Below are 22,838 nucleotides of genomic sequence, written 5' to 3' on the forward strand. Positions count from 1 at the left end.
TACTCTAGTTTGTTCTCCCAAAGTGCAACACCTCACACTTGTCCGCATAAAAATCCCATCAGCCATTTTTCAGCCCATTTTTCCACCCGTTTCAGATCCCACCACAAGCCTTGATAGTATTTCTTGCTTTTCACTACACACCCAACCTTAGTGTCATCCACAAATTTTCTGATCTAGTTTACTACATTATTATCCAGATGGTTGATAAAGCTGACAAAGAATAACAGACCCAGCACCAATCCCTGTGACACACCACTAGTCACAGATCTCCAGTCAGAAAGACAACTATCTGCTGCCACTCTTTGGCTTCTCCCGCGAAGGCAATGCCTAATTCAATTTACTAACTCATCTTAAATGCCAAGTGACTGAACCTTCTTGACCAACCTCCCATGTGGGATCTTGTCAAAGACATTGCTAAAAGCAATGTAGGCAGCTATCTTCTACTACTCCTAGGTTTCTCCTATAAAGCCGATGTCTAATCCAATTTAAAACCTCATCTTGAATGCCAAGCAACTGAACCTTCTTCACCAACACAGGACTTTTCAAAGACATTGCTAAAGGCAATGTAGGCAGCTATCTACTACCACTCCTAGGTTTCTCCCATAAAGCCGATGTCTAATCCAATTTAAAACCTCATCTTGAATGCCAAGCAACTGAACCTTCTTCACCAACACAGGACCTTTCAAAGACATTGCTAACGTCTATGTAGACAACATCCGCTGCCTTGTCTTCATCAACATTCCTGGTAACTTCCTCAAAAAACTTTATAAGATTGCTTAGACATGACCTACCACATATTAAGTCATGTTGACTATCCCTAATCATTTACGGTCTATGCAAATATATATCCAGTCCCTTAGAATATCTTCCAATAACTTATCTACCTCTAATGTTAAGCTCATGGGCCTATAATTTCCTGGCTTATTCTTAGAACCCTTCTTAAACATCAGAAGGATGTTAGCTATCCTCCAATCCGGTGGCAATGCATTTACCAAAAACCCTTTTGCCAGAAAACAACCTGTTCCAATCCACACTTGCCTGATCCTTTCTGTTACCATCAAAGTCAGCCTTTCTCCAATTTATAGCCTCAATCCAAGACCAGACATATCCTTCTCTATAATTGTGATCCAAGATACAAAATGTCCCCTATATGAACTTCTGTTACTTGCCCTGTCTCATTCCCTGATAGGAGTTCTAGTATCACAGTCTCTCTTCCTGGGACCTCGAATAAGACCATAAGACCATAAGATATAGGAGCAGAATTAGGGCATTTGGCCCTTCGAGTATGCTCCACCATTTCATTGTGGCTGATCCAATTTTCCTCTCAGTCCTAATCTCCTGCCTTCTCCTCATAACCCTTCATGAAGTGAGCAATCAAGAATCTATGTACGGATTAAAGAACATATGTGATTAATTCTACCCCATCTATCCTTTTTACAGTATTGGAGTCTCAGTCAATTTGTAGAAAGTTTAAATTTTTTATCAATATATATACACATGTCACCATATACAACCCTGAGATTCATTTTCTTGTGGGCATTCACAGTACACTGTGCACAGAAACACGATAGGATCAATGAAAAACTGCACAAAGCCCACAAACAACCAGCATGCAAATGACAAATGATTGTGCAAACATAAGAAGAGAAAAAAACAAAATAATCAATAAATATAAAGAACATGAGAGGAAGAGTCCTTGAAAGTAAATTCATAGATTGTGGGTACAGTTCAGTGTTGGGGTGAGTGAAATTGAGTGAAGTAATGCCCTCTGATTCAGAAACCTAATGGTTGAAGGATAATAACTGTTCCTGAATCCAGCAGGTCTTGAGGCTCCTGTACCTCCTTCCTGGTGGTAGCAGTGGGAATAGAGCATTGCCTGGATAATAGGAGTTTTTGATGATGGATGCAGCTTTCCTGCTACAGTATTCCATGTAGATGTGCTCACTGGTGCGTAGGGCTTTACCCATGATTGACTGGGCCATATCTACTAATTTCTGTAGGTTTTTCCATTCAAGGGCCTTGGTGTTTCCATACCAGGCCATAATACAACCAGACTGAAAAAACTCTCCACCACACATCCAAAGAAGTTTGTCAAAGTTTTAGATGACATGCCAAATCTTCACAAACTTCTAAGAAAGTAGAGATACTGCTATGTTTCCTTTGTAATGGCACTTATGTGCTGGACCCAAATCAGATCCCCTGCAATGATAACACAGAGGAATTTAAAGTTGCTGACCCTCTCCATCTCTGGTCCCCTGATGAAGACTCGCTCATAGACTTCTGGTTCCTGTAGTCAATAATCAACTCCTTGATCTTGCTAACTTTGTGTGAGAGGTATTGTTGTCGCACCACTCAGACAGATTTTCAGTCTCCCTCCTATATGTTGATTCACCACCACCTTTCATTCCACCAATGACAATGGTATCATCAGCAAACTTAAGTATGGATTTGGTTCTGTGCTTAGCCTTACAGGTATAAGTAGTAAGCGAGTAGAGCAGGGTGCTAAGCACATAGCCTTGTGGTGCACCTGTGCTGATTGTGAAGGAGATGTTGCTGCCAATCCAAACTGACTGGTGTCTGCAAGTGAGGAAATCGAGGATCCAATTGCACAAAGAGGTATTGAGACCAATGTCTTGGAGCTTATTGATAGGTTTTGAGGAGATGATAGCATTGAATGCTGAGCAGTAGTCAATGAAGAGCTTCCTGATGTATGCATCTTCACTGTCAAGATGGGCCAGAGTTGAGTGAAGAGCCAATGAAACTACATCTGCTGTTGACCTGTTGTGACAGGGCGCAAATTGGAACAGATCTAATTTATTCCTCAGGCAGAAGTTGATGTGTTTCATCACCAACCTCTCAAAACATTTCATCTCTGTGGATGGAAGCTCTACTGGATGAGAGTCATTGAGGCAGATTACACGTTCTTCTTGGACACCAATATAATTGAAGCCTGCTTGGAGCAGGTGGGTACCCAAGTCTGCTGAAGTGAGAGGTTAAAAATCACTCCAGCCAGTTGATCTACTGTACAGGTCTCCAGAGACCCCGCCTGAATCACATGCTTTCCCTGGCCTCAGGATGCTTTCACACTAGCTACAGAGACTGAAGTCGTAGGGTCATCAGGGCTTCTAGGAGTTCATGAAGGTGTCTCCATATAGTTTCAGTCAAAGTGAGCATAAAAAGCAGTGCACTTAAATTGGAGCAAAACCTTTTGTCACATATGTTGCTTAACTTTATTTTGCAGGAGCTGATAGCATTTAATCCCTACCACAGCAATCAAGCATCCTTCTGTGATTCCAGTTTGGTCTGGAATTGCCACTGGAATTGCATGTGAGATGGCTTTCCAGAGGTCGTATTTGGATCTCTTCTATTTTACTTGGTCTCCAGATCTGAATCCTGCTAATCTGGCTCTCAGCAAATTGCGGATCTCTTGGTGAACCCTGGGCTTCTGGATGGGAAGACTAAATGATTTTGTGGGAACACACTCATCCACGACTGACTTTATAAAGTCCATGACAACTGTACCATTCAGATCCTTCGATGAATCCTTGAACGTGGCCCAGTCCACTGACTCAAAGTTGTCCCATTGTCATCTCTTTGCCTACTGTGACCACCACTTCGTTGCCCTTACTTCTGGTTCTTTGCTCTTTAGCCCATGCCTGTATACAGGTAGGTGGAGAACAGCCAGTGATCAAATATCTCAAAATACAGTCTAGGGATGGAACATGAGGCATTTCTAATGGTAGTATAGCAGTGGTTGAGTGTGTGGGTCCCCTCATGTTGTAGATGGTACGTCAATGATAATTAGGCAGAGATTTCTTCTAAGCGAGCCTGATTGAAGTCCCCAGCAATGATTTGAAAAGCAATTTCTTGTTTGCTAGTCTCAGCTCTGAGTACCTCAAGAACTTGCTTAACATCGGCCTTTGGTGGTACTGTATGTAAACTGCTGTAAGGATCACAGAGGAGAACTCCCTTGGTAAGTGGGATGGATGCCACTTAATCATTAGGTGTTCCAGGAAGGAGGAACAAGAACACAAGTATCAGAGCACCAGAAAATGTTTATCATAAAACACAGACCCTCACGTTTTGCCCTCTTCAAATCTGAGGTCGGATCCATTCAGATCAGACCAACAAATCCGGCATGTCTGAGGTGAACCAGAAATGTTTTCCGTGAAACAGAGAACACAGCAATTCATCATTTCCCTCCGATACAGCAATCCTTCCCTTAAGTTCTCTATCTTAATGTCCAGAGACTGTACACTTTCTAACAAGATACTGGTAGAGGAAGATTTACACCCTGGAATTTTTTTCTGGTTTGGAGTCCTCCTATCCTCCCTCTCTTCCCGCCATGGCGATGTACTTTTGTCCACTTAATGATGCTATACCTGCATTCCTGAGAATCAATCCACTGAGTCCTTCAGGATATAGTAAAATCACTTACGGGTTCATTAAGACAGCTTTAAAGTATGTTACTTAAAGGGAAAATACAGGCTGCAGATTGCAGCAATAGTAGTTCAGAAGAGGTGTATCTAGAGGTTTTGAGAGCAGTCCACAAAACGTCACTGTGTGTCGCCAGTGCCACCTTTATCTAAAATTAAGATATCTAAAATAGGTTAAAGTCATCCTTTTTCATAGCCCTAGGTTTCTTGCAAGTCTCTGACCTCTCTACAAATTGGCTTTTCCATATCCTGTGGACTTTTGGGTGGTCTATAATATACTCCCATTAACATGGTCATAACTTTCGTATTCCTCAGTTCCACCCATATAACCTTAATAGATAAACACTCCAACTTTTCCAGTCTGAGCACTGTTGTGACATTTTCCCTCACTACTAATGCCATCCCTCTACCTTTTTTCCCTCACGCTCTATCACATCTATAGCAACGGGACCCTGGAACATTGAACTGCCATACCTGCCCTGTCCCTCCTGAAACCAAGTCTCACCAATGGCTACAATGTCATAATTCCACATGGGGATCCATGCCCTAAGCTCACCTGCCTTCCCTATAATACTCCTTGCATTGAAATATACACAACTGAGAATGTTAGTCCCACCATGCTCAATCTTTTGATTCCTAGCTTTGTATGTAGACTTACAACATCTATTCCCACAACCGCTCCTCTATCTGCTCTGGCACTCTGGTTCCCATCCCCTGCAACTCAAGTCTAACCTGCCTCACCACCACCCCCCCCCCCACACCACCCTTCTACAGCACTAGCAAACTTCCCACAAAGATATTAGCCCTTTCCTGCCCTCCAATAATCCAAAAATCTGAAGCTCTCCTTCCTGCACCATCTACTTAGACACGTGTAAAGCTGTGTGACCTTATTATTTCTGGCCTCACTAGCACATGGCAGGGGTAGGAGTCCTGAGATCACAACACAGGAGGTCCTGTCCTTTAACTCCATGAACTCACATTGCAGAACCTCATCACCTTTCCTACCCCTGTTATCGGTACCAACATGGACCATGACCTTTGGCTGCTCACCCAGCCACATAAGGATGCTTCGGACTCAATCCAAGATGTCCCTGACCCTAGCACCCAGGAGGCAACATACCACCTGAATCTCATTCTTGTCCGCAGAACCTCCTATCTGTTCCCCTAACTAATAAATCCCCTATCTCTACATTTCACCTCTTCTCCCTACTTCCCTTCTGAGCAATAGAGCCAGTCATTGCCAGGGATATGATTGCAGTGGATTTCATCTGCTAGGTCATCCCCCAACAGTATCCAAAGCGGGATACCGTGTTATTGAGAGGAACGGTCATGGGGTACTCTCCATTGGCTGCCTATCCCCTTTCCCCATCCTGATGGTCACCCTGTTACCTACGTCCTGCGCCTTCGAAGTAATTACCTCCTTGTATGTCCTGTTCATCAACCCCTCAGCCTCCCGAGTTCATCCAGCTCCAGCTTCAATTCACAATCTGTCAGCAGCTGCAGCTGGATGTGCTTTTTCAGGTATAGTCATCAGGGACACTAGAGGTCTCTCTGCCTTCCCACATCCTATAAGAGGAGCATTCCACTATCCTGTCTGGCATCTCCATTGCTTTAGTTATGCAAAAAGAAAGAAAAAAAGAAACTTAAACATCTACTTACAGCCTCTGCCTCGCCTGGCCGAAGCCTCTATGAGCCAAAGCCTGACTCCCCACTCTAACACTGACATACTCACACTACGACTGTTCTCAAATTGGCTATTCCACTCAAACCTAACCTTTTTTTATTGACCCTTGCTAACTGCCTAATTATCCAATATCTCCTTGGAAACTGTGGCACATAGAATGTCCCGATTGTCCCCACTCACTTCTGTTGAAATCTCTCTCCTGCTATGCAATCCACTGTCTCCTCGGGAAATGTGGCACACAAAATCTCTCACGTCTCTTTTTGCATTCCCCATTCTAGCTCCCCTCTTTCCCTTACCCTTGCCCATCACCTCCCTCTTTCCCTTCCTCCCATGGTCAATTGTCCTCTCCTACCAATTTTTTTCTTCAGCCCCTTATCTCTTTCACTTATCACGTTCCGGCTTCTTATCCACCCACCCACCTCTCCCTCCCCTGGGTTTACTTATCACCTCTCAGCTTGTACTCCTTCCCTGACCCCCTGGCATCTTCACTCATCCTTTCCAGTTGAAGTAGGATGTGGTTTTAAGACTATGGGAGTGTCCTCTTCACAGGTGGACATGTGTATTCCTTTGTCCTATGGCTCTAGTCCATCCCAAATATGGCTGGCAACGGCCAAAATGATGTTCCAGTATTTGGTATCACTACTAAGGCACCAAGCCTCCAGCTAAATACAGTAGAAAGCACTCCCTCTTGAGCACATTCTATGGATTTTGGAGGGTGTTTAAGTCAACTGTGTTCATCCTAATGATGTAGTAGCTATAGAAAACCTGATGCCAGTAAAATGTTTCTTTAATTTCTGTGCTCATAGTTCAAAAGAGACTATCTCATGATAGCTATTATTTGGAGCATTTTTGCTGAATTATGTCAAAACTGGTGGAAGTAGGTATTGTACGAATAGTGACATCATCTGATACTGGGGAAAGGTCTGACACGCCAGCAACCAAAATTTCCCACTCCAGTTTTGTGTATTGGCACAGTTTTAACTGGAAAAAAAATCTTACTTATACTAGGTAAAATAAATAAAGGGTTGTGCTTTACTGAGATTTTTAAGTATTAAGTTAATCAGTTCCAAGGTATATTGTTCTAGATTTTAAATTCTTTGGTCAGTGTTCTTATGTTTCCCTGTTCTTGGGTTTATGATGCTGAATATCCTAAATTAATATCTTACCTTGCTACTACATCTAAGTTTCTTGACTTTAGTTTTTCCCACCTTGGCCATGGTTTCAGCTGACTAGTTTCTCCCCATCTCCTAAACAGATTAGATATGGCAAAGTTATTTCCCATGGTAAGGGAGTCCAGGACAAGAGGGCATGACTTTAGGATTGGAGGATGTCCATTTTGAACAGAGATGCAGAGAAATTACTTTAGTCCGTGGGTGGTAAATCTGTGGAATTTGTTGCCATGAGTGGCTGTGGAGGCCAAATCACTGAATGTATTTAAGGCAGAGATAGGTAGGTTCTTGATTAACCAGGGCATCAAAGGGTATGGGGTGAAGGCAGTGGAGTGGGAATGATGGGAAGGATTGGATCAGCCCATGATTGAAAGGCGGTGCAGACTCAATGGGCCAAATGGCCAACTTCTGCTCCTATGGTCTTATGGTCTCTCGTCCATTCTTTGAGACCAGTGTTTAGCTGTTCGAAATTGACAAAGCTTTTGATCATATATTCTAATGGCTCCTTGTTCTTAACATAGAGCTCCTACAGTGTTTGGGGATGTATTGCTCTATGAAAATAAAACACAATGCAAGTCAAAGAAATAATTGCTGTTCAGCATTTCTTAAACCCAAGCTTCTATCTCTGAGATTTTTTTAAATTAATGGAACAACATTTCACAATTCACAGTGGGTATCAGCCACAGGGAGATATCACAACCAAGCCTTATCCTGTCCTCATACATCATCTATGATTATAAACTTTCCACAGACATCTAGATAAAGGAGAGCAGGCGGATTTTATCTCTCCCACCTGTAAAGGCATGATCCCTATCATATGCTTTGTTGAGATGATCTAATTTAGTCTTATCCAGTTTGGTATGGCTGTGTGCTTTGACTCAAGCTCACCTTAGGCAATGTATCTACTCTTTGGGATCTCTGGAGTGTTCTAAAGCTGATCCCTTGTGGTTCTCATCTCTGAAATAATTACAGTGATGCTTCATTTGCATAAATCCTGAACTCCGTAACTCTGTTATACCACTCCTTAAAACCTGTTTTTTTTACCATTAAGTCATCATGTCTCTTCACATGGTTCTGTGTCAGATTTTATCTGATGCTGTCAATGTGAAGCACCGTGGAACATTTTATAATATTAAAAACAATTTGTTATAAAAACAGAAACTGCTCGAATTACTCAGCTGGTTACGCGGCATCTGTTAAGACAAAAACGGTAATTTTTTCAGGCTAATGATTTCTTGTCAGAGCAACACACACGAAATGCTGGAGGAACTCTGGAGCAGGCCAGGCAGCATCTTGGAAAAGAGTATAGTTGATGTTTTGGCCCAAAACCCTTCAGCAGGGCTGAAGAAAAAAGCTGAAGAGTAGATTTAAAAGGTAGGGGGAAGGGGAGAGAGAAACACAAGGTGAAACCTGGAGGGAGAGGGATGAAGTAAAGAGCTGGGCAGTTGATTGGTGAAAGAGACAGAAGGCCATGGAAGAAAGAAAAGGTGGGGGTGGGGGGGAAGAGCACCAGAGGGAGGCAATGGGCAGGCAAAGAGGTAAGGTGAAAGAGGGAAAAGGGGATGGGAAATGGTGAAGAAGTGGAGGTGGGGGCATTACTGGAAGTTTGAGAAATCAATGTTCATACCATCAGGTTGGAAGCTAACCAAACAGATTATAAGGTGTTGTTCCTCCAACCTAAGTGTGCGCTCATCACGAGAGTGGAGAAGGCCATGGATGGACATATCCGGAATGGGAAACGGAAGTGGAATTAAAATAGGTGGCCACTGGGAGATCCTGCTTTTTCTGACGGACAGAGCATAGGTGCTCGGCGAGGTGTTCTCCCAATCTGTGTCTGGTCTCACCAATATACAGGAGGCCACACCAGGAGCACTGAACACAGAATATCAGCTGATGAAATGTCTTTATCTTGGAACACACACCGCTGATTCCTTTTGAGAAATGCTATTTCCATTGCTCTATTTTAATTCAAGTTTCTAGCATATCTTATATTTTGTTTAGGATTAACAACAAATTTTATTGATTTTGAGTACTGAAAAGAAATTAATCCTACATATGTGAAGGCTTGAGAAAAGGATGCATGGCTTTGGTGGTAAAACACTGTGCCGTGCTCTATGTCTAATGAAGGATATATTGCAGTGCTAAAGACTTCACACCTTCAGCTTGTGCCACAGAAATCAGTTTCTGGACAAAGGCCAGAGACTTCTGCCCACACTCAGAGCAGAACAAATATTGCTGCTGTTGATACATCTGTTTAGGATTCATAAGGCCGCATTATGTGACTTCTTGTCTACCTGTTCCAAACTGCTGCTCACCAATAGTCACCAAAAGCATTCTCATCTTTCTCCACTCACTGGAACACCATCAGCTGATTGGACAATTCCTTTACCTTAGTCAGGCAGCATTCATTCTTTCCACAAAAATCTCCCATATCCTCACTCTTCATCACCTCTCCAAATAATAAGCCAAATTCAATATCAGATAAGCAGATGTTTTAATGCCCCAGAGATATCCTCGCACATAACCAACCAGAGACAACACTATATTTCCTTAAGACTTGTAGTCAATTAGGTGTGGTTGGTAACACCATGACATGGGAATCATCTTCTGCCTGTAGACAATGGATGATGAGGAACGAAGTTTAATAGAACAAGTCGACTGTGGCCCCTAATAATTATGATGCATCAGTGCAGAGTTCAAAGAATGCTAAGAATGACAACTCTGGGCTGCAGGTTCGTGGACTGGTTTCAAGTTAAATTGAATTGAATTCGATTGACATTATTTCTCACATGGTTCACAAACATGAGGAATAAAAATCTTTACATTACATCTCCGTCTAAATATGCAATGTGCAATCATAGTAATTTATAATAAATAGAACATACAACGTAACATAGAAGTACACTCAAATCAGCATGAATTAAGCAGTCTGATGGCCTAGTGGAAGAAGCTGTCCCGGAGCCTGTTGATCCTGGCTTTTATGCTGCAGTAATGTTTCCCGGATGGTAGCCGCTGGAATAGATTGTTGTTGGGGTGACCTGGGTCCCCAGTGATCCTTCGGGCCCTTTTCTCACACCTGTCTTTGTGAATGACCTGAATCATGGGAACTTCACAACTACTGATGTGGTAGGCTGTCCGTACCACTCTCTGCAGAATCCTGCGATTGAGGGAGTTAAAATTGAACAGTGTGATCTGATTGTTTGCCTAGGTTCCTGTCCAAGAGAAAGCTTTACTGTTCATTGAAGGAGGATGAATGAAGGCAGGAGTAGGGAGGTTCATTGGTGTTGAGTGATAGAAATTGAGGTAGGGTGGCTGGAGATGATTGCAACAAAAAAAAGGGAGCTGAGTTGTAAAGATTTGGATATCATTCATGTGTCAGGATCAACATCAGAATCAGGTTTAATATCACTGGCACATGTCCTGAAATTTGTTGTCTTTGCAGCAGCAGTACAATGCAATGTACAATAATAGAGAAAGAAATCTGTAAATTACAGTAAGTATTATATCTATGATAGTTAAATAAGTAATGCAAAAATAAATAGAAAGTAGTGAGGTAGTGTTCGTGGGTTCAATGTCCATTCAGAAATCAGATGGCAGAGGGGAAGAAGTTGTTCCTGAATCATTCAGTGGTGCTTTCAGGGTTCTGTCCCTCCTACCCGATGGTAACCATGAGAAGAGGGCATATCCTTAATGACAGATGCCACCTTTTTGAGGCATCACACTTTGAAGATGTCCCGGATACTGTGGAATCTTGTGCTCATGATGGATCTGACTAAGTTTACAACTCTCTGCAGCTTATTTTCATCCTGTGCAGTAGCCCCCCCACCTCCTCCATAACAGATGGTGATGCAACCAGTTTAGAGTACTCTCCACAGTACATCTGCAGAAATCGGCAAGTGTTTTTGGTGACATATCGAATATCCTCAAACTCCTAATGACATTTAGCTGTTGTTGTGCCTTCTTTGTAACTGAATTTATATGTTGGGCACAGGATAGATCCTCAGAGACGTTGGCACCCAGGAACTTGAAATTGCTGTGTTTTTCCACGTCTGATCTCTGTATGAGGACTGGTGTACGTTCTGTCATCTTAACTTGTGAAGTCCACAATCAACTCTGTGGTCTTACTGATGTTGAGTGCAAGGTTGTTGCTGCGACTCCACTCAACCAGCTGATATATCTCGATCCTGTGTGCCATCTTGTCACCATCTAAATCTATGCCAAGAATAGCTGTGTCATCAGCAAATTTATTGAAGGCGTTTGAGCTGTGCCATACCACGCAGTCATGGGTGTAGAGACAGTAGAGCAGTGGGCTAAGCACACGTCCCTGAGGTGCACCAGTGTTGATTGTCATTGAGGTGGAGATGTTATTTTTGATCCACACAGATTGTGGTCTTCTGGTTAGGAAGTCATAGATCCAGTTGTAGAGGAAGGTACAGAGGCCCAGGTATTGGAACTTTTTGATCAGACCTGTAGAAATAATTGTATTAAACATTGAGCTGTAGTCAATAATCAGCATCCTGACATAGATATTGGTATTGTCCAGGTGATCCAAGGCTGCATGGAGAGTCAATGAGGTTGCATCTATTGTTAACTTATTGTGACAATAGACATATTGCAGTGGGTCCAGGTCCTTGCTGAGACAAGAGTTAACTCTAGTCATAACCAACCTCTCAAAGCACTTCATCACCATAGATGGGAGAAATACTGGCCAATTGTTGTTAAGACAGTACACCCTGCTCTTCTTGTTGCCCTTTTGAAGCAGGTGGGAACTTCTCACTGTAGCAATGAAAAGTTGAAAATGTCTTTGAGAACACCTGCCAGTTACTTGGCACAGGTTTTCAGAGTCCTGCCAGGTGTGTAGATGAGAGATTTACAAAGAAGTTTGCTAAGGCTTCAGAAACAACATTACTCGTCTACATTCTCCAGAATTGGAGTTAATGCCTGGACCTGTGTTCTTTAACCTGTGAGGTTAACAGGGACTAGAAAACACTTGAAGTAGTTGAAAAATGAAACTTTGTTAAAAACAATCATGAATGACTGACTATCCCTTATAGAGTAGATTGATCACCGGCCTATCTTCCTATTTATGGTAAAACCAGAAGTACAGTGGTGTTAGAAAGTTTGTGAACCCTGTTGAATTTTCTTTATTTCTGTATAAATATGAACTAAAATATGGTCAGATCTTCACATAAGTCCTAAAACTAGATAAAGAGAACCCAATTAAATAAATAACTCAAAAAACATTACACTTGTTAGTTTATTTATTGAGAAAAATGATCCAATATTACATGTATTTATTAGAAAAAGTATGTTAACCTTTGCTTTCAGTAATTGGTTTGACATCCTTGTTAAACGTTAACCAAACATTTCCGATAACTGTTGATCAGTCCTGCACATCGGCTTGGAAGAATTTTCGGCCATTCCTCCTTACAAAATTGCTTCAGCTCTGGGATGTTGGTGGGCTTCCTTGCATGAACTGCTTGCTTCAGGTCCTTCCACAATATTATTATAGGATTAAGGTCAGGACTTTGACTCGACCATTCCAAAACAAAAATTTTCTTCTTTTTAAGCCATTCTGTTGTTGACTTACTCTTGTATTTTGGATCATTGTCTTATTGCATTAATCAACTTCTATTAAGTTTCAGGTGACTGCTACCCTGACATTCTCCTGTAAAATGTCTTGATACAAATTTGAATTAGTTTTTCCCTCAGTGGTTGCAAGCTGTCGAGGCCCTGAAGCAGTAAGGTAGCTCCAAACTATGGTGCCCCTTCCACCATGCTTCACAGTTGGGATGAGGTTTTAGTGTTGGTGTGCAGTGCCCTTTTTCCTCCAAACTCAGCAATGTGCACTTCTGCCATAAAATTCAACTTTTGTCTCATCTGTCCACAGAACACTGTCCCAGAAGCATTATAGACCACCCAGGTGTCTTTTGCAAACTTGAGATGTGCAATTTTTTTTTTTTTGGAGAGCAGTGGTTTCCTCCATGGTGTCCTTTCATGAACATCATTCTTGTTCAATGTTTTTCTTGGAGTTGACACATGAACAGAGACTTCAGCAAGCTCTAAAGATTTCTGCAGGTCTTTTGCTATTACCCTTGGGTTCTTTTCCACCTCCTTCAGCATTTCACGTTGTGCTTTTGGTGTGATCTTTGCAGGATGCCCACTCCTAGGAAAAGTAGAAACAGTACTGAGTTTCCTCCACTTGTACACAATTTCTCTTACCTTGGGCTGATGAACACTCAGGTCTTTAGAAATGCTTTTGTATCCTTTTCCAGCTTCATGCATCTCTACAGTTCTTCTAAGGTCCTCTGAAAGTTTTTTTGATCAAGACATGGGTGCACATAAACAGATCTTTCTTGAGAAGAACAAGCTCTGTCAGTAACCTGACTTTATGTGTCTTTTTTATAGGGCAGGGCACCTCTACAACTCACACCTCCAATCTCACCTCATTGATTGGAACACCAGACTCCAAATAGCTCTTGTAGAAGGCATTACCCACCTCCCCCCACCCCCAGTGGTTTGCATACTTTTTCCAATAAATACAGTACATGTTGTATTGGATCATTTTACTCAATAAATAAATGAACAAGTAGAATGTTCTTATGTTATTTGTTTAATTGGGTTCTCTCTTATCTTGTTTGGGACTTACATGAAGGTCTGGTTTCATTTTAAGTAATATTTATGCAGAAATAGAGAAAATTCTACAGACTTCACAAACTTTCTAGCACTTCTGTAGGTGATTTGAAGTACAGAAATATGTCAGAAAGAAAGAAAAAATGTTTCCAATGGTTCAGGTACTGTATGGGGCATAAAACTAAGCAGAAATTCAAAGGTTCAAAGGTTCAAAGGTTCAAACGCCCAATTTAATGTCAGAGAAATATATACAATATATATCCTGAAATGCTTTTTCTTCACAAACATTCACGAAAACTGAGAAGTGCCCCAAAGAATGAACGGCAGATAAACATGAGAACCCCAACGTCACCCCCCCACAGCTCCCCTCTCCCGCGCGCAAGTGCAGCGAGCAACAATCCCCCCCTCCTCCCACCGGCAAAAAAAAAGCAAGCACCAGCACCGCCACCGAACACAAGCGTGAGCTAAGCGACAGCAAAGACTTCGCATTTCAGCTGGCATTCAACAAATCACAGGTTTTCTCTCTCTCCCTAATAAGGGAGAGGGAGGTGTCCCCATTTACACAGCGAGCGGGAGACACAACGACAACCGGCTGGTTTATGACGATGTTAAAAGTCCATTTCGTCGCTTTTTTCGAGCTTTGTGCCTGAAGATTGCAAAGACCTCGGGTCTTTGGGCAAACAGCAAAAGATTTTCCGACCTCCCCGACAACACACGAGTCTCCTGCCATGACACTGACCCTCTATCCACCCATCTCCAGAGCCCCTAGTTCTTAAGCTTCCAAATACAAGTGAAACTCTCAGGCCAAACCCTTAGCATGTCAGATAACAGCCAGTCCTGAAACCCCGAGAACGGGTCCCATTCACGCAAAGAACCGAAGTTTGTGTATAACTCCAGGTCAGGGTCTTCAAAAGAACCCTGAAAGGGGAAAATAAAGATATTAAAATCAGAAATAGAGCTGTTTCTGAAGATGCAAGCAAAGGAGTCGTTGCTTAGCGCCACCTTAACCCCGCCTCCATTTTATGGATTCAGTTGTGGATTTTGAAGATGGGTAAGTGCTGATGATCCAGATATAATGATCAGAAAATATAATGTTGAGAATGCATCATTCTCAAAGTGAAATGAGCTACAAAGACAAACTGCAACTGGAATTCATCAGGTCAAGCAACATTGATGGAGGAAAGTCAATGTTTCAGCTTGAGACGTTGCAATGGGACTTAGAGTGTAAAGAAGATAGTTCATATGAAGAGGTGAGAAGAAGGGGTGAGGCAGTTGGATCCATCTGACTATGAACCTCTCCTCATATGGATCCACCAATTGCTCTCCAATTTCTGTCTCACACTTCTCTCTCAGCTCTTTACGATGGCTACCTCTCCTTCACACTCTCAGTCCTGATACAGGGTCTCAATGAAACATCTCCTATCCTTTTGTCTCTCTGTATGTTGCTGACCCATTGGGTTCATACGGTGGTTTGCGTTTACTCCAGATCCTGGTATCTGCTGTTTCTTGGTATCTCCGTGAAATAATCATGTCCTCTTCAAGCCTTTAGGTATATTAGTGGCATTATACTCATTCAAGTGGCTTAAATGCACAACCCCCTCTGATTAGCAAGCCAAGTACTCGCAGTTATAATAATGGACAATTAGTATCATTCACAATAAAGTTGCAAAGAATTAGGACTGAGATCGTAAAATCTTGGCACTTTTTAAATCTGAGCAAACATCTATGTATGTAGATACAACATTTTCAATTATAATAAACTTTAACATACTATACTCCGAAGTTCTGTTCCAGAGCAGGGGTTCCCAACCTTTTTTATGCCATGGACCCCTACCATTAACCAAGGGCTCCATGGACCCCAGGTTGGGAACAACTGTGCTAAAGGAAAGCGAGGTTGGCGGGCACTAATCGGGAGGAAAAAGGCAGGTGGTATTTTTAACTTAAGGTGCCTAGGGTTGGTGGGGGAGGGGGGAATAAGGCGTAGGGAAAGAGAAAAATTCCATAGTAGGCACTCGTTCCAAAAATGCACGCAGGGGAGAGAAAAGTAAAGTATTCAGCTGAAGTGAAGCACAGATGATTTCATTTCATACATAACAGAAATTTTCAAGTTAAGGGCTGAAAAAGAGTATTGTGTGAAAGCAGTGCTGAAAATGATACGTGAAAGAGTCAGTGTAAGTAAGCATCCAAAGTGTTCCAAATACAAGTGCCAATTTACCAACCCACCCTTGATGTCTCATGCCCATATTTGCAAGGTTGAGTTCTTGGCCTTGGCTAGACAGACATACTCCAACTGTTACTGAGTGGGTGACAAAGTCTCACAAATTCCAATTCTCTCTATTTTCCGTGAAGTGCCAAGAATTCCTCTTAATAAATCTCCCTGTGCTTTCCCCCGACTCTCTCCAAAAAGATTCATTGTGTATTAAATGTCTGAAATGTAAGCAGAATAAAACAACAAAGGAAACAATAAAGCTTATTCATTCTCAATGAAAACAGAGTGTTGAGATTAGCTAAGCAATGCAGTAATGGATCGGGCTGAAGGGACTTTCATTGTTATATCCAGTCTCATGTCCCAATGGAAACTTTTGACTTGTGCTCAACAATATTCATGAACAATAAAGAAATAAGTTCTAAAATGTAATTATATGTTTAAAAAGTACTTTGGCCATGGTAAACACACGTTCAGTAAATACTTAACCTTTATAACCATATATACATAGAACAATTACAGCACGGAAACAGGCCATCTCGGCCCTTCTAGTCTGTGCCGAACTCTTACTCTCACCTAGTCCCACTGACCTGCACTCAGCCCATAACCCTCCATTTCTTTCCTGTCCATATAGCTGTCTAATTTAACTTTAAACGACAACATCGAACCTGCCTCAACCACTTCTGCTGGAAGCTCGTTCCACACAGCTACCACTCTCTGAGTGAAGAAGTTCCCCCTCATGTTACCCCTAAACTTTTGCCCTTTAACTCTCAACTCATGTCCTCTTGTTTGAATCTCCCCATTCTCAATGGAAAAAGCCTATCCACATCAACTCTATCAATCCCCCTCATAATTTTAAACACCTCTATCAAATCCCCCCTCAACCTTCTACGCTCCAAAGAATAAAGACATAACTTGTTCAACCTTTCTCTGTAACTTAGGAGATGAAACCCATGCAACATTTTAGTAAACCTCCTCTGTACTCCCTCAATTTTTTTGACATCTTTCCTATAATTCGGTGACCAGAACTGCACACAATACTCCAAATTTGGCCTTACCAATGCCTTATGCAATTTCAACATTACATCCCAACTCCTATACTCAATGCTCTGATTAATAAAGGCCAGCATACCAAAAGCTTTCTTCACCACCCTATCCACATGAGATTCCACCTTCAGGGAACTATACACCATTATTCCTAGATCCCTCTGTTCTACAGCATTCTTCAATGCTCTACCATTTACCATGTATGTCCTATTTTGATTAGTCCTACCAAAATGTAGCACCTCACATTTTTCAGCATTAAACTCCATCTGCCATCTTTCAGCCCACTCTTCGAACTGGCCTAAATCTCTCTGCAAGCTTTGAAAACCTACTTAAGCACCAATGATTCTGAAATTCTGCAATTAGCGAAGGGTGACACACTGTCCTTTCACACTTTGGCAACATATGATGCAGTTGTTCACACGCTGGTCTTTCACAGTCCTGGAGTGGGTGACAGATGGATCAGCTTTGATGAAATGGCGGTGCAGACTTGATGGGCCAGTGGCCTAACTCTGCTCCGAAGTCTTACATTGTGGGCCAGATACTAGCATTGATTTATAATCAAATGCTACCTTGCTTTTCAAGTGTCATCAGAGCTGCTATACTACATGAAACTTTTTTGAGAACTCCAGAATGTTTGTTGACATCTAATATTTGTTAGCCTTAGAGAACTTTACTGTGGATCTAACAAACCTTTATCAGATCTGCTTTACGTTCTTCCCTTATCCCTTTCTATAGCTGTCCAGAGAATGCTTGTTGGTCCAGTATTGAGGGAGCCTTTCTTTTTGTTTAACCCATCCCTACCTAGTTTAAGAATGTGAGTAGTAAATATTGCTTCAAATGTTTGAATTAAAATAAGCTTCAAGTTCCACAGGGCACATTACCAAATGTTACCTGAATTAGCTCATTCTCAGCCCTTTTAAAGCTGTTGAAGTCCCTGCCAGTGAATGACTATATCCCATAACTCAGTTTTTGTTTCTCAGGAGCTGAATTCCTGTCTCATTTTTCATCTTTTCTCCAGCAGCTACCGGATTTGCCTGTGGACCCACGTGATAGCTGGCTTCTGTTTGTGGAGCACTCGGAAAAGGGAGTCAATGAAAGGAGGAAGAACAAAGGAAAAGCACGGAAAACACAGGTAATCGTTGCCTGGTATCGTGTGAAGCAGGGAGGTGGCATCTCCATACCTGAGAGGAGATGGGGTTAACTCATTCGACATCTGAATGTCTACTGCTCTGGTTATAGTTTAATGTGAACCTGAACCGATGAACAGAGAACCACCAGGAGTCAATCACACGACATGCAGCAATGGTCATGTGAGAGAGTAAAAGGTCTGAGTGTTAATTAGTGAAATCTGGATGCTCAGTAAGATAACATCACTGAGAAATATATGAGTGGGTGCTGGAATTTGGGTTCATAGACATATATTTAAAAGAAAAACTTGATTAAACGAGGCAGCCAGACTAAATTAAACCAAGAACAATTTGGCTCTCATAATCAGTGGATCTTTATTCACATCCCAACCTCCTCTCTCACTCTCCCAACCTCATCCACACTCCTGGATATTTGTATCCACGCACCTATACTCTTATTCCTTGATTTATACACCCGACTGCCCTTAGGGTGCTGTGCCTTTAACATCAATAAAAGCCCCAAGATGCATTGCTTAACGAAAACGGATACTAAGCTCAAAAGTGGAAATAAACAGATGGTCTCAATGCACTGGTCAGGAAGGTAAAATCTGAGGCCTTTAAAAGGTGCAGTGTGAAATGGAAGGTCATAAAAGGAGTTACCAAGAAGTCAACACAGCCAAAGGCTCCATCCTCAATAGTGGAACCAATGGATATGAATACAACAGAGACAGGAGATGCAGAGGTCAGGAACAAAAGGAAAACAGAGCAGTGGGAAAAAACTCAGTGGGTCAAGTACTATCTGTCCAGGCAAAAGGTGCAGGCTGATGTTTGGGGTCGAGACTTTGCATCAGGACTGAGAAGGAAGACGAAAGAATTGTAGTTCATAACAGTGCAAGGATGGGTGTTGGGGGAGAGAGATGGAGGCTGATAAGTAATAGGCAATAGATGGAAACAGATGGGGAAGGCAGATGAAAACGTGTCCAGGAGTGAATGAGAGTGATGAATTACTCAGATACATCTAACACTAGAAAGCATCCTGTGTCTAGTAGGGACTTCTGTGTGGCTTGTCGTAAATGAGGAGTTGTCTAGGAGCAACGCTGCAGCTAGTAGAGATTCACATAAACACCAGAGATTCTGCAGATGCTGGAAATCCAGACCGTACAAAATGCTGGAGGAACTCAGCAGGCCAGACAGCATTGATGGAAAGGAATAAACAGTTGGTGTTAAGGGCCACAACCCCAGTAGAGTTATTACCTCACAGCACCAGAAACCCAATGCCAACCTGCGGAGATTTCATTGCGACTATATATAGTATGTTCTCTTCAGTGCTCCAGTTTCCTCCCACGTGAAGGTTATAGATTAACTGGCCACTGTAAATTGCCTGTAGTGGGTAAGTGAGTGAAAGAATCCAAGGAGAGTTGATGTAAATGTGGGGAGAAATGAAAAAAAATTAAGTTGTGTAGGATTAGTGGGTGCTCAATAATCAGCATGGACTTAATGGTCTGAAAGGCCAGTGCCTATGTTGCATGGCTATGAATCATAGCATGTACTGTTCATGTCAATTCATCCTTAGCTTTCATGGGTAGCTGTCAGTGAAAAGAATACAGCTCTATATTAAATCAACAATTTCCAATTCATCCATGGTGAATGGGAAGGTGAAACTGAGAGTTTAGACCCAGACTTAGCATAGAGGCACTAGTAGACTGATGAGCGTCTATTTCCTGTGCTTACGTCATCCTATAATAATTAATCCAGTTTAATCAATTTCAGCTATCACAAAGACAACATTAAAAAAAACAATCATCAATGACCAAGCTGAAACATTGAAATGTGTAAATTAATGCTGGTGGCAAATCTTACATAAAAGACAGGATTGACAGTACCTGAGATTTTTATTAAACCTTAGAACAAACCCAGATTGCTGAGAATACTGGTATTAAAGACAGACAACACTGAGACAAGTTCAGATTGGCAAACCTGATCTCTGTGATTTAGATTGGTTCTTAGCCTAACACTACAGCCATTTCAAAATTCTCACTCTATCTCTTCAAAGAAAAGAGGCACCTGGTAAAGCAGTGATATGAGTACAAATCCAAATATGGGAATTTAAGCTCAGCTAATTAAGAAATCTAGTATCATAACTTTTATAAGAATGCCTATGTCAGGAATAATAACAAAATTGTTCTAATAACCCACATAGCACATGAATATCTTATAAGGAAGGAAGCCTAAAGCCACTAAACATGACTCCCAGTATTGTTACTGACTCTGAATACACTCTGTGTGATGGTCCTTCCTGAAGCACAGGGCAATTTTAAATGAACCAGATATGATTGAATAAAACCAAGTGGACCATTCAGCATCAATTGAGACATTGGGTCTAGCCGTAAAAAAAGTTATTCAGCCTAAAAACCTTGTAAGTCTCTCCTTGTTAACAGCTGGGTAGTGGTCTCCAAACTCAGAGAGATACCCCATAGACTGCTCAATCCTCAACTTAATTTGTGGTATTCACAGTATCATTTCTTGTAGCCTACATGCTCCAGTCTTCTATCAAAATCCCTAACCACATCATGACCCATATGCAGGATAAATGGAAAGGAAAGGAGTAAAGCTAGGAGACCTCAGCATTAACTTCAGATCACATGAAGTTTCCAGGCATCAGCATAAGTATGGGCAAGGAAACCTCCTCCTGATTAACCTAGCTGATGAATCAGTACTCCTTCACATTGAACTTTTGGAAGAAACAATAAAAGTAATAACAGCATTTTCTGGGTGTGCACTTCAGTCATTCATCTGTCCACACTGCATTGGTAGCAAATGAAACAGACTATGCCTGCATATAGCATGACTGAGACAGCATTCAGGATGGGTTGATAAGTAACAGATAACCTTCACTTCAAAGAGGTGCCAGGGTAATGACCATCTCTATTATCTTTTGTCAAGTCCCTCACCACCAGCATCCTAGGAAGTTACCAGTAACTAGAAAACCAACAGGCCAGCTACATGAACACGATGGTTCCAAGAATAGGTTGAAGGCTGGTTATCCTTGACGAATAACTGATCTCATCTCACCCCAAAGTTTTCCAAACATCTACAAGACGTACAGCAGTAAATACTTATCACTTACCTGAATCAGTGCAGACACATCAGACTTGCAGTTGGCATCCCTCACTCCCAACAAGCAATTTCAGTGATTGAAGGGGCAATACTGAAAATGTGTGATGCCTACCCACTTGTTCCCAGGGCTCTTCTCCTCCCTACATTTGTCCTTAGGTAGCAATGAAATATCCACAGTTTTCTGGATTATTGGTGAAATGCCTAGTGAAAGGATGCAGGTACCATGCTTGGACTGGCTGTTCCTCCCAATCAGAATGGTGGAAGGAAACCAGCCATGGCCCCTCAGGACCATTGAAACATAGGAAGCCTACAACACAATACAGGCCCTTCAGCCCACAAAGCTGTGCCAAACATGTCCTTACCTTAGAACTACCTAGGCTTACCCATAGCCCTCTGTTTTTCCAAGCTTCATGTAGGTGTGGGAGATGGACAGCAGGCTGGCCTGTGGATCCAGATCTGGAGGCCAGGTCTCAGACTAAGGCACTGCCATCTGGGGTTGTGAAGAAAAATTTCTTCACACAGAAAGCTTTAAAACATAAGACGATTGTACCTAACAAGTGTTTATATTTGTATTTTACAGCATGGTCTTCCGGGTCCACCAGGCCCCCCGGGACCCCAGGGGCCTCCAGGGGCTGTTGTCACACATGAGGTGCTCCTGAAAGAATTCAAAGAGATGCTGAAAGGTAAAGTCACATTTGATAATTTACTGTGATAAAAATGGGGCTGCCTTCTGAATCCTTATCCTCTAAAATAGGAATATGCTTCTCAGCCTCATTACAATCCTCACTTACCTGTACCAACTTACACTTCCATACCTTTGTTACTGCCACATGCAGCTATGCTTTTGCTCTCCTGTCTGTCCTCTGCCTTTCTTCAGTGCTTTCAATTCTTGCTATAGATCTATCTATCCTGAATTCTATAACATCTCGAGACCAAAATACCAGCTCGATATCTGCTCTCCCAAACTTCTAAAGCCTTGATTTCAATCATTCCACCACGGCATGTCTGCCCTCAGCTGCTCTCACCCTTATCCCAGACTTTCATAACTCTGCCCGTCCCTACCTTAAATCCTACAGTTGTGACAATGACTTTGGTCACGTCCTAACATTTCCTTGTGGAGAGATGACAATGGTGTTTATTAGTGCTCCTGTGATGTGCACTGGGACTTTTTGCTACATCAAGGACACCACAGAAACCCAAGTTGTACTTAAGATAAATGGCAAGGAAGTTAAGAGTTAAAATAATTTGGGTGTTAATAGACTGAGATAAATAAGCCTAAAAATTCAATTTCATATCATGATATTATATGCCTTTGTAATAAGAGCTAAGACGCAAACAAGAGAAAATCTGCAGATGCTGGAAATCAAAACACACACAAAATGCTGGAGGAACTCAACGGACCAGGCAGCATCTGTGGAA

At 42.0% G+C, this 22,838-nt stretch overlaps 1 protein-coding gene across 2 annotated transcripts in view; it reads left to right on the top strand.

The window, feature by feature from the left end:
• LOC134344862 (erythroferrone-like) overlaps window positions 1-22,838 on the top strand; it is a 127,924-nt gene that overhangs the window by 38,402 nt on the left and 66,684 nt on the right. Inside the window, exons 2-3 of one of the 2 annotated variants that reach the window (XM_063044976.1) lie at window positions 18,197-18,307; window positions 22,000-22,102. In XM_063044976.1, coding sequence (XP_062901046.1) covers window positions 18,197-18,307; window positions 22,000-22,102 — 214 coding nt within the window. Of the gene's footprint in view, window positions 1-18,193; window positions 18,308-21,999; window positions 22,103-22,838 lie in introns of both variants that reach the window. The other variant, XM_063044974.1, reaches the window with a different exon arrangement.

Source organism: Mobula hypostoma, chromosome 4 (assembly GCF_963921235.1).
Source record: "Mobula hypostoma chromosome 4, sMobHyp1.1, whole genome shotgun sequence".
NCBI classification, from domain to species: domain Eukaryota; kingdom Metazoa; phylum Chordata; class Chondrichthyes; order Myliobatiformes; family Myliobatidae; genus Mobula; species Mobula hypostoma.